At 41.1% G+C, this 14,333-nt stretch overlaps 1 protein-coding gene across 1 annotated transcript; it reads right to left on the bottom strand.

The window, feature by feature from the left end:
- Window positions 1–2,037: 2,037 nt before the first annotated feature.
- On the bottom strand, window positions 2,038–3,186 carry LOC115751371. The gene has a single exon (XM_030689263.2). It carries the CDS (start codon window positions 3,184–3,186, stop codon window positions 2,038–2,040), a length of 1,149 nt encoding a protein of 382 aa, XP_030545123.2.
- Window positions 3,187–14,333: the final 11,147 nt, after the last annotated feature.

Raw genomic sequence — 14,333 nt, 5'->3', positions numbered from 1 at the left:
TTTCGAATTTTTGCATGGCGAGCTTTGCTTTTTTTACTCCCTACTCCCATCTTTCTTGTTGAGCTCTTTTGTAAAGAGAAAAGAAGAGTCTCGTCTAAATCTTTTGCATATTATGCTGTCGGATCTTCCAAGTTTCAGCTTGCCCCAAGGCACTTGGCTCGTCTATCAAATGGTCTAAAATGATTTCCTTTCGGGATGATCACCAATTGGGTTTCAAGAAACGAATTCGCCGCTCAAATTGGGTTAAGCAAGGGATAAATGTATATGATGTAGAAATGAAATGCTCTTCGTCATGTCTAAGGCCCTTGAGCTAACATAGAATTCTCATGCAACAAATACACTCAATAGATTGATGCAAGTGAAAGCAAGAAAATTCCACTCATTCTTTGTATTTCTGAAATTGCCCCAATGTAGGGATATTCCTGGCAGGGGGTTTGAAACGAAACCACCGTTCGAAGGGGTTAAGCAAACGGTAACATATAGTATTTGGATAGAGGAAATGAATGCCTCTGTCATTTCGGCTATCGTACCTTTCGCGAGAAAACCCTTTGCCTTGTGAATGCGGAACATAACTCCCGCTCAGCTCACTCGGGGTTAAAATGTGGGACATATATGGAAATGGATTGCCTTTCATCATTCTTTCATGCCCCATTCTGTACATTCGACGCATCATATATGTTTATACTCCCTAATCAGAGTTGGTAAATTAAACATGAAGAACAATCACGAGTAAACCGTGCAAGACATGAACATGGCAATTTCAAGCATTAGCCACATTTCATGAAAATCTCATGCCTTTTGCTAAAAAAAATGACCATGCAAGAATGCGAGAAAATTATCAGGAACGAGAAAATCTACGTTGCCCCGGATCATGTGAGTAGATCAACCAAGTCGGGAAGTCTACATCCTCGCGTTGAGAATTGGGTCATTCCTATCTTTGCCCCGCAGCAAGAAAAGCATGCATGAACGAGTAGAGAGATGCTCCGACTTGTGTCACGACAATTACCATCAAGTTGGTCATATGCTCCTGGAAGAAAGTAAGTGTTACCTTGAAAGTAATGTGAGACAGAGAAACATACTCCCTCTTTCAAGTTGAGGTCTGCTCTCTCCATTTTCAATCGGGATGGGTATAGCTTTTACCAAAATGCGAGATTGCCCCAAACATGGCCAGCACCGAGGACCGAATTATGAGCTTTGGCAAGCTACTTTTCCACACTTGATCCCTTGAAAGTCGTAGTGCCCCAGCTCGCAAAAGATGTATCTTGCCCCCGAACCGGTTCTCAAACATGTAGCCGATGGATCAATAGAATAAGTAGGGTTAAACATCATGTAAGCCATTTTAAGAAGATTTTTCTTGAAAAACCTTTTGCTTTTGAAAACCTCGGGACAATAATTCTTGAGAAGCCCAACCCTCAGTACTTACCATTGATAACAGATTGTTCGATCGTTGGTTATCGTCATTGGGTTAGTTTGGTATGCCTCAACAAGATTCAAAATAATGAAAACTTCTGTAATTTTATTGATCATGAATCAATTCAATTACATCTTATTAAATTCAAAATGCAAACAATTCCTCAACGGTGAGGAATTTTGACTCTAATCAACCTAGGAAATGAAAATGCGACCTAGACACTTAGAATGCGGGAAATACCCACGCGAGGGATTGCATAAAAATAAAAATGATACTAATTTGGGTCTACACCCACTTCCTCAAAAGATCCTTCAATTGCTCACATGACTTGGCAGCGGGTTACTCTGCACATTAGGTTGGCCGGCCGACCGGAATGCAAATGCCCCTGTTTCGAGCAAATCTTGAATTCGATTCTTAAGCACCATACAATCATCAGTTGAATGACCCGGTTCGCCCGAATGATAATCACACTTCTTAGTCGGATCATATTTAGGGAATGAGGCGTAATTAGGTCGTTGAGGATCCGAAGTTAGCAAGTTCTTCTTTCGCAAGATAGCCAAGACCCGCGAAGGAGTTCCCGGGAGAGGTGTAAATTGACGCTTGGGGCGGAATTGCTGACGTTGATTCTAATGGCCATAGTTAAATGTTTGTTGGGTTGCCATTGTTGCTTTAGGGGCTTGAACGGGAACCTTTTGGGCATAGGTCACATTCACCTCAGCGGCCGCTTCCTTGTCTTTTTTTCCGAAGAATCGCTTCCCCGAAGAACCGAAATCGCCATACCAACCTTTCTTTAATCCGCTCTCTACTTCTTCAGCCATCGAGATCAACCGGCTAAACGACCGAGCAGATGCACCTAGTATATGAGAGCGCATGTTTTGTGGAAGCGTAGACACAAATAACTTCATCAATTCCCGTTCTGATGGCTCCGGCATAAGTCGGGCTGACAAATTCCTCCACCTAGTCGCATACTGTTTGACGGTCTCTCCTTTCTTCATCTCGGCTTGTTCCGGATCTTCCCTAGAGATGGTGATGTCTAGGTTAAATCCGAAATGTTTGATGAACGCTGCAGCCGTTTTTTCCCAAGTCTCAATGCGGTTGATATGATGGTTGGTGTACCATCTCATGGCTGGCCCTTTCGGACTTGCTTGGAAAGTTTGGACCATAAGAAGATCATTGGTGACATACTTAGTCATCCGGGCCTGGTACATCTGGACATGTTCTACCGGGTTAGACGTGCCGTCATACTTTTCAAATTCCGGCAACTTGAATTTGTCTGGGACTTGAACCTTGGCATACATAGACAGGTCGATTGGGGAAACATGATGCGTTCCTTCTATTTCACGCAATCGTTGATCGAATTTTGCCAAAAGTTTGGCACTCTCATCATTTAACATGCCGGTTGTAACACTGGGTACAGTTGGTGTGGCGATTTGAGGCGCGGGTAAAATGACATTTCCGGGAGGCTGAGTAACACCTTGAACGCTAGATGGAGGAACATTTGCAAGAGGTGGATTGTCACCTTGAGCTCCAAGTAAAACATCTTCAAGAGGTGGCATGCCATTCAATGCTCCATCACTTTGTACGCTCGCTTGAGGATCGACAATTGCTGGGGGTTGAATCATGGATGCCACTGGGGTTTGTCTTTGAGCCATCATGAAATTAGTCATCATCTGAGTCAACATAGCCATCTGGTCTTTCATATCCTTCATCTCTTCTTTGATCTGCATTTTTACTTGTGCTTCGACACGAGCCGCGATTTCAGCATCATCAGCCATCTTTCTTGCTCTGGATCGAGTAACAATTGGTGCACGTGGGGTATCCGTACTAAATTACCTACAAGGGAGGGTCATATGATGAGTATAATGCATAAGAGACGTCGAGTTGATCCATGGCTATACTAGACACATGAGCACTTGACCCGTGACCCTGACCTGAAGATTCCAGCCTCGTCGGGTTTTAGAAACAAATTCGTGAAAAATCATCTAATGGTCAAAAAGGTGTGAAAATTTACCAGCTTATAGCCAAGAGGATTATGAACAACTTTCGTGTTGGATGATCGAGCTAGATCTGAGTGGATCAAATCGGTTTAATGCATCTTTACGAAAAATTATGTTCAGAAAACTGTTTTGTCCACCTGCTGTTAAAAGAACGAAGGGGTCCCTTAAAATGAGAATTTAATTCCGAAATTTTGCAGGCTATTAGTCAAGACATCAAGCTACAACTTTCATGTTTGGTGGTTTAATAGAAGAAACCGTTCATTGAGGGTAAATTGCGAAATGGTTATGGAGTCTGAAAGCATGTGAAATTCCAGCCTGCTCCATCCCGACCATTAATTCGATATTAAATAGGAAATGCATCGGATCGCCACAAAATTTTCCAAAGTGATAGATCAGAATCCTGTGAACATCATTCATTTCAGACTCGGAGTCTAAATCAATTCATAACCAGGTGTAAAAATTCGAACACCTCTTACGGGTCAGACTAAAACAGTGTTGAAAAGTCGAATGACAGTATAATGAAACTCAAAACCCGATAACAACTCATAACATGAGGCCTAGGAAAACAAGACACGACTCAAATGAATAAAAAGATAAACCTAATTTGCCATGGACCGACTCAAAAAATGGATAGGAAAAAGACACGCTAAGGTGAGTTCAAAGACAAGCAGAATGACGTATGCATGCTTTATTAGCAAGATTTTTACAGCTTTCAAAAGCGAGCTTGACTTAAAGATGTAAGCCGTGTTTTCGCCCTTTTAAGCTTAGGGAATGTTAAGAAAAACCCCTCGTGCCCGCAGATTCAGGCCTGAACGGGGAATCTTAACATAATCGGGGTCGAAGGTAAGATCGTCCATTCCTCCATCCGGAGGCCAGGCAAATTCTTACCCGGACACCATCCTAGGTTCATCTAGCATTTTAGGTCCAATGCAATGTCATGAATCATGCGTAACAAGTTTAATCCACTCAATTATGGAATTTGCAAAAATAATTAAACTAATGACCCTGCAAAGAAAAGGTTAGAAAATTACATTTACATAACCTGCAAAAACATTTAACACCTAAGGGAAGTTAAGGACAAACACAATCCGTGAATTGAAGAATCAAGAGAAAATTGACGTTTAATCAATCAAGGCATAGATCATGAAAATTAACGGCTTAAGTCCACAAAAATTTTAATTTTCTGAAAATTACAGGTGACTTAAAAAAAAATCCGAAAATTAATGTTAATTTTCGAAAATTCATGAGAAGTTCAGTTCACCTTTTAATTTTCAAAAAGAATTAAAATTTTAATTCCCCGATGGAGTCGCCAAGTTGTCGCGACCTAAAAATAAATTTTTAGGTTAATGGATTATTAGGTTAATTATGTGAATTAACTAACCTAATACGGACTCTCCCAAGCCCTACCAATTCGCAACTTATGTTTGATTTTTAATTTAGGAGCCGCCACTAATCTTTTTTGGTAGGTAGATTAGATACCTAAATAAAGTACGGGAGAATACTTTATTTTCTGCTAACCAGAAGTTTAGGGTTCGGGGACTTGATTATGTTAATGTTTAATTAACACCCTTTCGGTACCAAATTTCATGAAAATGCCTTTTCCCGATTGATGATTTGTGATTTTGATTTCCCTTTTTTTATTTTCGGATTTTCCCCTCCTTTTTTATTTTTTCGAATTTTTTAATCGAAACAGATGAATTTGAGCAAAATTAAACAAAAATGCCCATAATATACCTTTAAATCCGATTTTTTCGATAAATCTTCTCATTCCCGAGAATCCGGGCTAGAGCGAGATTTTATCCGCTACATTCTCGGGGATTCGAGCTAGTATGCGGATAGTGGTATAAGATGTCATCATCCCCTATCGCCAAAGGGCAGAATACGAAATCTTATACTAAATTGCCGTCCCATCCCATAAGATCATGGTTAAGGCTTGCAATTTAATATTCCGACGGGACCGGGCACTAGGGAGCATACATTATAGGCAGTTTTGTTTAAAGATGTGCAAATATTTATTGAATTTTCGAAAATCCTTAGGGGATTCCGGAATTTTCAAGGGCATATGGCCCTATCCGCAAAGGATATTCATATCTTTTAAAATTGGAAAATTATCTCTTGAGATTTGAAAAGAATTTTCAGATAGCTATCCAAATTTTAAAAGATATGATCAAAATTTTAGAAGATTTCAATTCGGACCATAAAATAATCTTGAATATTTCAAAAGATATACACAAAGATATGATCGGGATTTTGATTATCTTAGATTCAAATCAAATATTCAAAAATATGCTCACGGAATCAAGTATAATGTTTCAGATATGCATGACATCCCCAAGATATGATTAGATAAGAATAATTTGAAATAGGCAACAATATATCTAAAATTTATTCAGATTACAATTGTTACCTAATTCGTGGATAACTTTCCGAATTCGAACTTCAAACCAATCTCGTGATTCAAGCTTGAAAACTGAACCGATGGGCTAAGGGGATTTGTGCACGGATCAAAGGTGGTGTATTTGCATTGTCCAGGCTCAATTTGCAGCAGTAATTTTGACAATGAATCCACCTAAAAATCAGCACAAAACAGTGAAGAAACCATGCATAAACAGCAGTGAAATTGATCACGGACAACGAGGCAAAATCTGCACTGAATAGTTAGTGAAATTGTCCAAAAACAATGCTGTTTTTGGTCACAAACGGCAGCAAATTGAACTCTCCACAGCAGCGCACTAATCCCGCAACTTGTAGCAAAAATTCTGTACCGAAAAGGTAGGTAATCGCCCAAAACAGAGCTGTTTCGGGTATATGTCAGCAGCAAAACAGTGAGTATTTGAGCGCCGAAACAGCAGAAATTTCAGTATCAAAACAGCAGCCAAATAAGCCCAGAATAGCAGCAAACTCCAGCAACAAAGCAGTGACAAATCGGTCCCTGAACATTGCCCAAACAGCAGAGAAAAAGACACAAAACAGTAGCTAGATAAACTACCCTGACAGTGGTGAAAATCAGCACGAACAGCGGTCGATTTGGTCTTCGAACAGCACTGAACAGCTAAATTGTGGAGCTGAACAGAGGCGCGAAGGTTCTGCAGCGGCGGTGGTCGACTTCGGGCACGGTAGGAGATGCGAACTCACAAACGAGCGAAGCTTGGACTGCTTTTGTCCTTTTCCTCCACCGTAAAAACACCAAATAGCCACTCTCTTGCTCTCCCCTTTTTCACGTGAATTCCCTCAAATTTTCTGAATAAGATTGCCCCCCCACTTAACCCTAGGCATAATTGTGTACTTATAGAACAAAGGGTCGCACGCAAGCGTAGGGTTTACCGACGACCGTTCGATTCAGAAGCTCTTATTAGATATCGATCGTCGGATTGAAAATTCTGACTTTTGAGGAATCTTATTTATTAAAAATAGCTAGAATTTTCGTCCAAATGAGGACTCCCACAAGTTGGACCAAAATCCTAGGCTTTTGTGGGCTCATTTTGTCATTCCGGACCCAATTGGACCTTAACTAATCAAATGGATAATTAATTTAGGCCTTTTTGCAATTTTAAGGGTTCAAATGGGCTGTTTTAAGTCCAAAATTATGATGAAAAATTCGGCATCCCCTCTGGGCCTCATTCGAAATTTTCAAATTAGTCCGGTCCAGCCGCCTATCAAATTAAGCTCAATTGACCCGACATCCGACCCTAAATGCCATAACATGCTTTTGACCGACAGAAAATAAATGTGCTATGCATGATAAAATTATTTTTGTGAGAACCATTACTAATTCTCATTTTTGTGAAATGATAAATTAAAATTAAAATTTAGGTGTCAACAGCGACAAAGATGCTTTTCTTAGTTCGACATATATGGTGCTGATCCTTTTTTGGGTTTTGTAAAACACGTCTTGAAAAAGGATCGGCACCACATACTTGGAAATGCCCAGAACAAAATAACACGCAGCTAAACGAGCCAATGATCTTGAAGTCCTAACATTTAAACTAGAATCGACATCAAAACCAAGTAAAATACTACAATAACTCATTATAATATATATATATACACACACACTACAACAACAAAAAAATCGGCTAAACAACGCTTGAACGCTAACGATACAACTCCTACGTGTCAACAAAATGCACACCTAAAGCGATTATTTAAGCCGTTCGTAGTTTGAAGCTCACACACAAAACACTTAAATTCTCTCTACAACCAAACTGTCCCTCCAAATCTGTTGGAGTTGGCGAATACTTCAAGGACCCTTATTTCTCACATTGGGCATGCTCACGTAAGCTTAGGAAAACTGAAGTATGATCCGACGACATATGACCCCTACACACGAGATGTGGGGGTTCGAGGGCAGCACCCCCAACACGGGTGTCCCGCTGCCCGGTCAGCGGGTTTGGGCTTTTGTTTAAGTTAGCCCATTTGTTGAAGGATTAAAGAGATTTCAGATAGATTAAGTTTTTGATCCGTTTACAGCATATATATATTTGCTTGTTTTTTTGCCGATCAATGTAACGAGTTGTACAGCTGTAAATCAAAAATCATAGTGAAATCTCTTTGCAGGACATAGCCCTATTCTGGGGTGAACTTTGGTAAAACGCGCGTCGTCTATTTTTCTTCTATCATCTATGTAATCGTTCTGAATCGGTTTACGATAGATCTCTTCAAAATCAACTGGCTTCACCTTCTCCACGAATGAATCAGATCTTCTTTTTGAGCGAATACCTCTAAAACGGTCTGCCGCAGCCTCCTTTTCGGAGTTTCATGTTAATATAAGCCATTCACAACTTTGACAAACCTTCTTGTGCTGACTTGCAATGCACCTGTGGCCCAAGAGAGGTAGGTGCCTCAAAGAAGAGAAGGCCTAACATGAACATGAAGAGCACGTGAGACAAGCCAGGATGACCTGCCTCGTCACCCTGCAACAGTAGGTATCAATCTACAACATCAGCGACTCCCATCGAAACTCTCTTGCAGGAAGCAGGCAAGTCATCCTTGGCTAACAAACAAAACTCGTCATGTCATGTAAGGCCTCTCTTCCTCGCAAAACATTTCGATGCCCTCTCAGTGTCTGATGTGATAAATAGAAAGAAGTTTTGCATCTTCTAGGAGTAGTTGCTTATAGAAGGAAGAAGAAACCTAACATGAAGGATAAGAGACTTTCTGACTAGCCAAGGAGACTGCCTGAAACCAGCACGAACTACTCGAACACTCAGTTCAGGTCCAATAGACCGAGTTTGGAGCAGGCAAGTCATCCTTGGCTACCAATGAGACTCTTGTCTTCATGTTAGGCTCTCTTCTTCTTCTCCTCCAATGCTTCAATTTTTTCGCTTGCATTCATGTCTCTTTTTATAGTGAACGCAAGTGAATATGACATCAGATTCCAAAGCCGACCTACATTTTAGGAGGACCTCCTTAAGTTAATTTGCTTCGTACAAATATTCTCTTTTTAATTTGCATGTTTTTTATAGGCGCAGGGCTTAAGGGGTTCACTGAACTGAGCAAAAAAAACCTGTCGAAAACATAGAGCAGATGGTGATAGATGGCTCTTAATCTGGTATTTATCAGCTGCCTCATTTTTCCTTGAGGCAACTTGGGTTGAAGTCAACATTCCTGGGCTTTAGTTGCATTTCAGAAAAAAAAGTGTGCTGCCTGGTGCAACCTTTGAATTGCAATGCATTTCGTGGACCAAAACCCAGCTTGGCAATGAACTATGCCAGACGATTTCTTGGCATAAAATCAGAATAAAATGATTAAATGAGGTCATTTATGACCAGAGTTTGCACTGAGCAATTATTTCTTTGCCAGAACCACTTGAATGTGGGGCTTTTTTTCAAATTGCATACAAAAAAAAATTTATTTACCATTTTAGGGGAGAGAAAAGTTATTTGCCGTTTAGGGGTCCGCTCGGTAGTGTTATTGCCGAGCGGAACCCGCTCGGCGGTCATAACGCCGAGCGGGCATCCGCTCGGCACTACAAGTGCCGAGCACCTGTCTTGCTCGGCACTCATAGTGCCGAGCAACACAAGAAACAGAGAGAGCAAAGCTGCTCTCTACGCACCGTGTCTTATTTATTTTTATTTTTTTTTCTGCACGCTTTAGTGCAGAGCAGAAATTCAACTCTGCACTAAAGCGTGCGGTGCAGAGCAGAATTCTGCTTTGCATTAGTGCATAGCAGAATTCTGCTTTCTGCTCTCTCTCTCTCTCCACTAAAGCGTGCAGAGCACTTGGAGAGAGAGAGAGAGAGCAGAGTGCAGAGGATCGTGGAGAGAGAGAGAGCAGAATTTCTGCTCTCTCTCTCCACAAGGTCTCTTGCTCGGCACTCACAGTGCCGAGCAAGAAAAAAGAGAGAGGAGGGGCAAGCCCCGCCGCCGGCCGCCCCTCCCCCCCCCCCTTCCCCGCCCCCTGCCGCCCCTCCCCACCCCCGGCCCCGATCCCAGCCCGGCGATTTCGTCCTCGTAAGAAATTATTTTCTAAAAAAATTATAAAAGCTCGGAAAAATTAGTAAATGGCAACATTGAACTAGCCATAGATAATTCGGGGTATTTTCGCCGACGAATTTTGAAAATGACGATTTTGCCCTTATGGCAAATTGTATTCGAAAAAAATTGAAAAAAATGTCAAAAATCGCCATAATGAACATGTCATGCACGATTCGGGGTATTTTGACCAATGACTTTTAAAAAATAATAGTTTTACCATTCCGGAAAATTGTCTACAAAAAAATTGTAAAAAATCTCAAAAATTAATAAATAGCCACAATCAACTGGCCATAGATGATGCGGGGTATTTTGGCCGATGACTTTTAGAAAATGACGATTTTGCCCTTGTGGCAAATTGTCCTCCAAAAAAATTGTAAAAAATCTTAAAAATTAGTAAATTGCCACAATCAACCGGCCATAGACGATTTATGGTATTTTGGCCGACGACTTTTGAAAATGACGATTTTTCCCTTCTGGCAAATTGTCTTTTAAAAAAATAATAAAAAATCTCAAAAATTAGTAAATGACCATAATCGATCGGCATGGACGATTGGGGGTATTTTGGCCGACGACTTTTGAAAATGACGGTTTTGCCCTTTTGGCAAATTGTCTTTTAAAAAAATTATAAAAAATCTCAAAAATTATTAAATGACCATAATCAACTGGCCGTGGACGATTGGGGGTATTTTGGTAGACGACTTTTGAAAATGACGATTTTGCCCTTCCGGCAAATTGTCTTTTAAAAAAATTATAAAAAATCTCGAAAATTAGTAAATGACCATAATCAACCGACCATGGACGATTGTGGGTATTTTGGCCGACGACTTTTAGAAAATGACGGTTTTGCCCTTCTGGCAAATTGTCTTTTAAAAAAATTATAAAAAATATCAAAAATTAGTAAATGACCATAATCAACTGGCATGGACGATTGGGGGTATTTTGGCCGATGACTTTTGAAAATGACGATTTTGCCCTTCCGGCAAATTGTCTTTTAAAAAAATTATAAAAAATCTCAAAAATTAGTAAATGACCATAATCGATCGGTCATGGACGATTCAGGTTATTTTGGCCGACGACTTTTAGAAAATGACGGTTTTGCCCTTCCGGCAATTTGTCTTTTAAAAAAATTATAAAAAATCTCAAAAATTAGTAAATGACCATAATCAACGGGCCATGGACGATTGAGGGTATTTTGGCCGACGACTTTTAGAAAATGACGGTTTTGCCCTTCTGGCAATTTGTCTTTCAAAAAAATTATAAAAAATCTCAAAAATTAGTAAATGATCATAATCGACCGGCCATGGACGATTCGGGTTATTTTGGTCGACGACTTTTAGAAAATGACGGTTTTGCCCTTCCGGCAATTTGTCTTTCAAAAAAATTGTAAAAAATCTCAAAAATTAGTAAATGACCATAATCGATCGGCCATGGACGATTGAGGGTATTTTGGCCGACGACTTTTAGAAAATGACGATTTTGCCCTTCCAAAAAATTGTCTCCCAAAAAAATTGTAAAAAGAAAATTGCCACAATCAACCGGCCATGGACGATTCGGGCGTTTTGTTCTACTCGGCGTTTTTTAAAAAGGAAATCATTATTTTTGTTAAGTTTTTAATAATTATTATTTTATTTATAAATTGTTTCTTTTGAAGCTTATTTTATTAGTGTAATTAATTCAGAATATTTATAAAATGAAAGTACTGAGATATATGAAAAACATGCTATTTTCATAATAGATAATAATCGGATCATCACAATTACATGTACTAACGATGTCATCTTCCTACATGACCTCCTGTTCCGCAACGTGGCTCTCTTCGGTGCTCGACGGCTCTAGTATTGTACGGACGAGGAGGAGGCCGAGGAGGAGGATCCGACCGAGGAGGATGTGTAGATGATGAAGGCATATCTTGTGAAAATATGCCCCCGCCCGGACGGTACATATCCTTCGTAGAGAAGCTTGAATAAAAAGGAGGGAAATCGGGTACATACGAAGTAGGAGAAGGAGCTGGAGTCTCAGGATCGGGAAATGCAAAAGTAGATCCCTCGGGAAATGGGGCGGCAAAAGGGGTGAATCCAACATTGAAACCTGTCCGGTCTAATCTCGGAGCGAAACCCGGAGCGAAATCCGTCGTATGATACTCGAAAGTGTAAGGGACGGCATCGCCAACTACATGACCTCGAGGAGTCCTCCGGGTCGACCGAACAGGCTCGGGCGGATCATCATCGTGAGGGCCAACGGTTGCCGCCGTAGTTGCTGGTTGGGGTGGTGGCATCATCGTGAGACGTCTCTCCTCATGCCGGGCGTATAGCATTGCCTTAGCTATCCTCCCCACATCTCCCAAAGTCCGACGAGATGGACGTGAATTTAATATACGTAAGATTTGTTCCACGCCATCACCCCGGTAATAATATGGCAAGCAACAAATGTTATAAAATTACAATAACTTATGTTAGTAAAAATATAGTTAATGAATTAAATTGAAAGTATTTGCACTAACCATTGAACCCATTGCAGCTCCGGTAATAGAAATCCACTTCCGTGTATGTCTCCGGAACCACTCCATATATCCCGAGTGAAAGTGGAGTTCCTCCGTGGCGGGATCGGCATGGACTACATATTCGGTACGCCCGTCCCATATAGCGATCAATTGTCCGTGTTTAGCTGCCCAATCCTTCCCGGGTGGCCTATTGCCAATATCATGCAACCCCGTGTGATCGCGGGGAGGAGTAGGTATCGCCTCTTGCATACCAAACCGGCGAAGTACCCGATCTGGATAATGCCACTCAACTATCCAAAAACAGATGAGTGGCATACGAGCCCTCCAAATATCCTGTCCCCGCAAGCAGTTAGCCGGTACATTCTCCAGAATGTCGCCACCATAGGGCTCCCAAATAATCTGTTATCATAATAAAACATATGAAATTAAATGAAGAATTAATTTAAAAGCTAACATTATATTAAACTCATTCGTTGCTATCATTACTTACATCTTCGGATGCCAATCTATCAAGTTGGTAGCGCAGATGTACCAACGTATGCGTGGGGATCTCCGTCGTACTTCGACCGTGACTCCAACCGCATAAACAAAAAACATTAAATTTTCTTATATTATACGCACTGGAAGGAATTAATAACGCACGAACTAAAAATATAATAGATCACATACCGACTACCGAAAGGTGCAAGTCCTAAAGGAACCTCAACCGTCAAGGATGGGGAGACACATCTGAAGCGCTCCCACGCCCAAAGCTGCAAGATATGTAAGGCACCGCCCATTTGCTTCGTCTCTGGGTCGGTTGCACGACATAACTCTCGGTACAACCATGCAAGTGCTTCTGAACCCCAACTATACTGCGTAGGGACGTTAAGGTTCGCCAATAATGGAAGAAACAGCAAACTAACTCGAGCACCTGATTTGTCCGAGAAAATAGATCCTCCTAGCAGACGGAGAATGAAAGCCCGGGAATGCTGCACTATAGCGACGTCATCGGCGTGCGGCGGAAGCTCTTCAAAGCGCTGTCTCAACCAGCTCAAACCGATCCGTGTGCCCCGCAACCGGGCTGATGAGCACCGAGTAGATCGTCACATACAAGGGGCCAATGCGAAACACTAGGGCCGATGAATGCATGTCCATATATAGGAAGGCACGTCAGCACTGCAATATCCTGCAGCGTGATAGTGCATTCACCTTCCGGCATATGGAAGGTGTGGGTCTCGGGCCTCCACCGCTCGACCAATGCGGTAATTAAGTGCCAATCCAGCTGCACGAATCCCATCATATAAACGCCAAAAAATCCTGAAGCTTGCAGATACGGGACTATCCGCGGATCAAGATCACCTACGTGTAGCATCGCTCGCCGACATCGAAGGGCTTCTGTCGGAGGTATCCGTGACATGTAACATGAACAGGTTAGTGGCAATTTTGATGATATTGTTACAAAGTACGAGATCAACCGAAAAATCTTCAATTACCTTAGCGTCCCATATAGCCTCGAGATCTATGTCCGGCCCGCCCGATAAGTAGGGAATCATCCTTTGGGCCCGGGCTGAATGTAAGTACTCTGTGCCATATCTACACAATTGTGATATTATAACATTACAACAAATTCCCATATGTATATATAACATGAAACACATAAACTGAATAAATATCGTGCAATTGTGATATTATAACATTACAAAAATTCATGATACTTGTCACGCCCCGTGTCTTTTTTACGCGCCAACATCCATTATTCGTTGATTTCCCAGGATCGATACAACGATAGAAATTATTTTATAACATAGAAATTATTTCATGATACAATTTTTTTCCCATATGAAGATATTCATTTGATGACTTCAGAAGACAAAGAGATTTTATAACATAGAAATACGATCATCCTTACAACGCATAGGAATGAAATACATAAGGATCGAGCAAGTATGATCTACTCTCCGGCCGAT

This window comes from Rhodamnia argentea, chromosome 11 (assembly GCF_020921035.1).
Source record: "Rhodamnia argentea isolate NSW1041297 chromosome 11, ASM2092103v1, whole genome shotgun sequence".
Classification (NCBI taxonomy): domain Eukaryota; kingdom Viridiplantae; phylum Streptophyta; class Magnoliopsida; order Myrtales; family Myrtaceae; genus Rhodamnia; species Rhodamnia argentea.
Note: the sequence above shows the minus strand (reverse complement) of the source record. Positions and strands in the feature narration are given on the sequence as shown.

Excerpts from the sequence above, each read along its gene's own strand:
- LOC115751371 (XM_030689263.2), bottom strand. The coding sequence starts at position 3,186 with ATGGCTGATGATGCTGAAATCGCGGCTCGTGTCGAAGCACAAGTAAAA.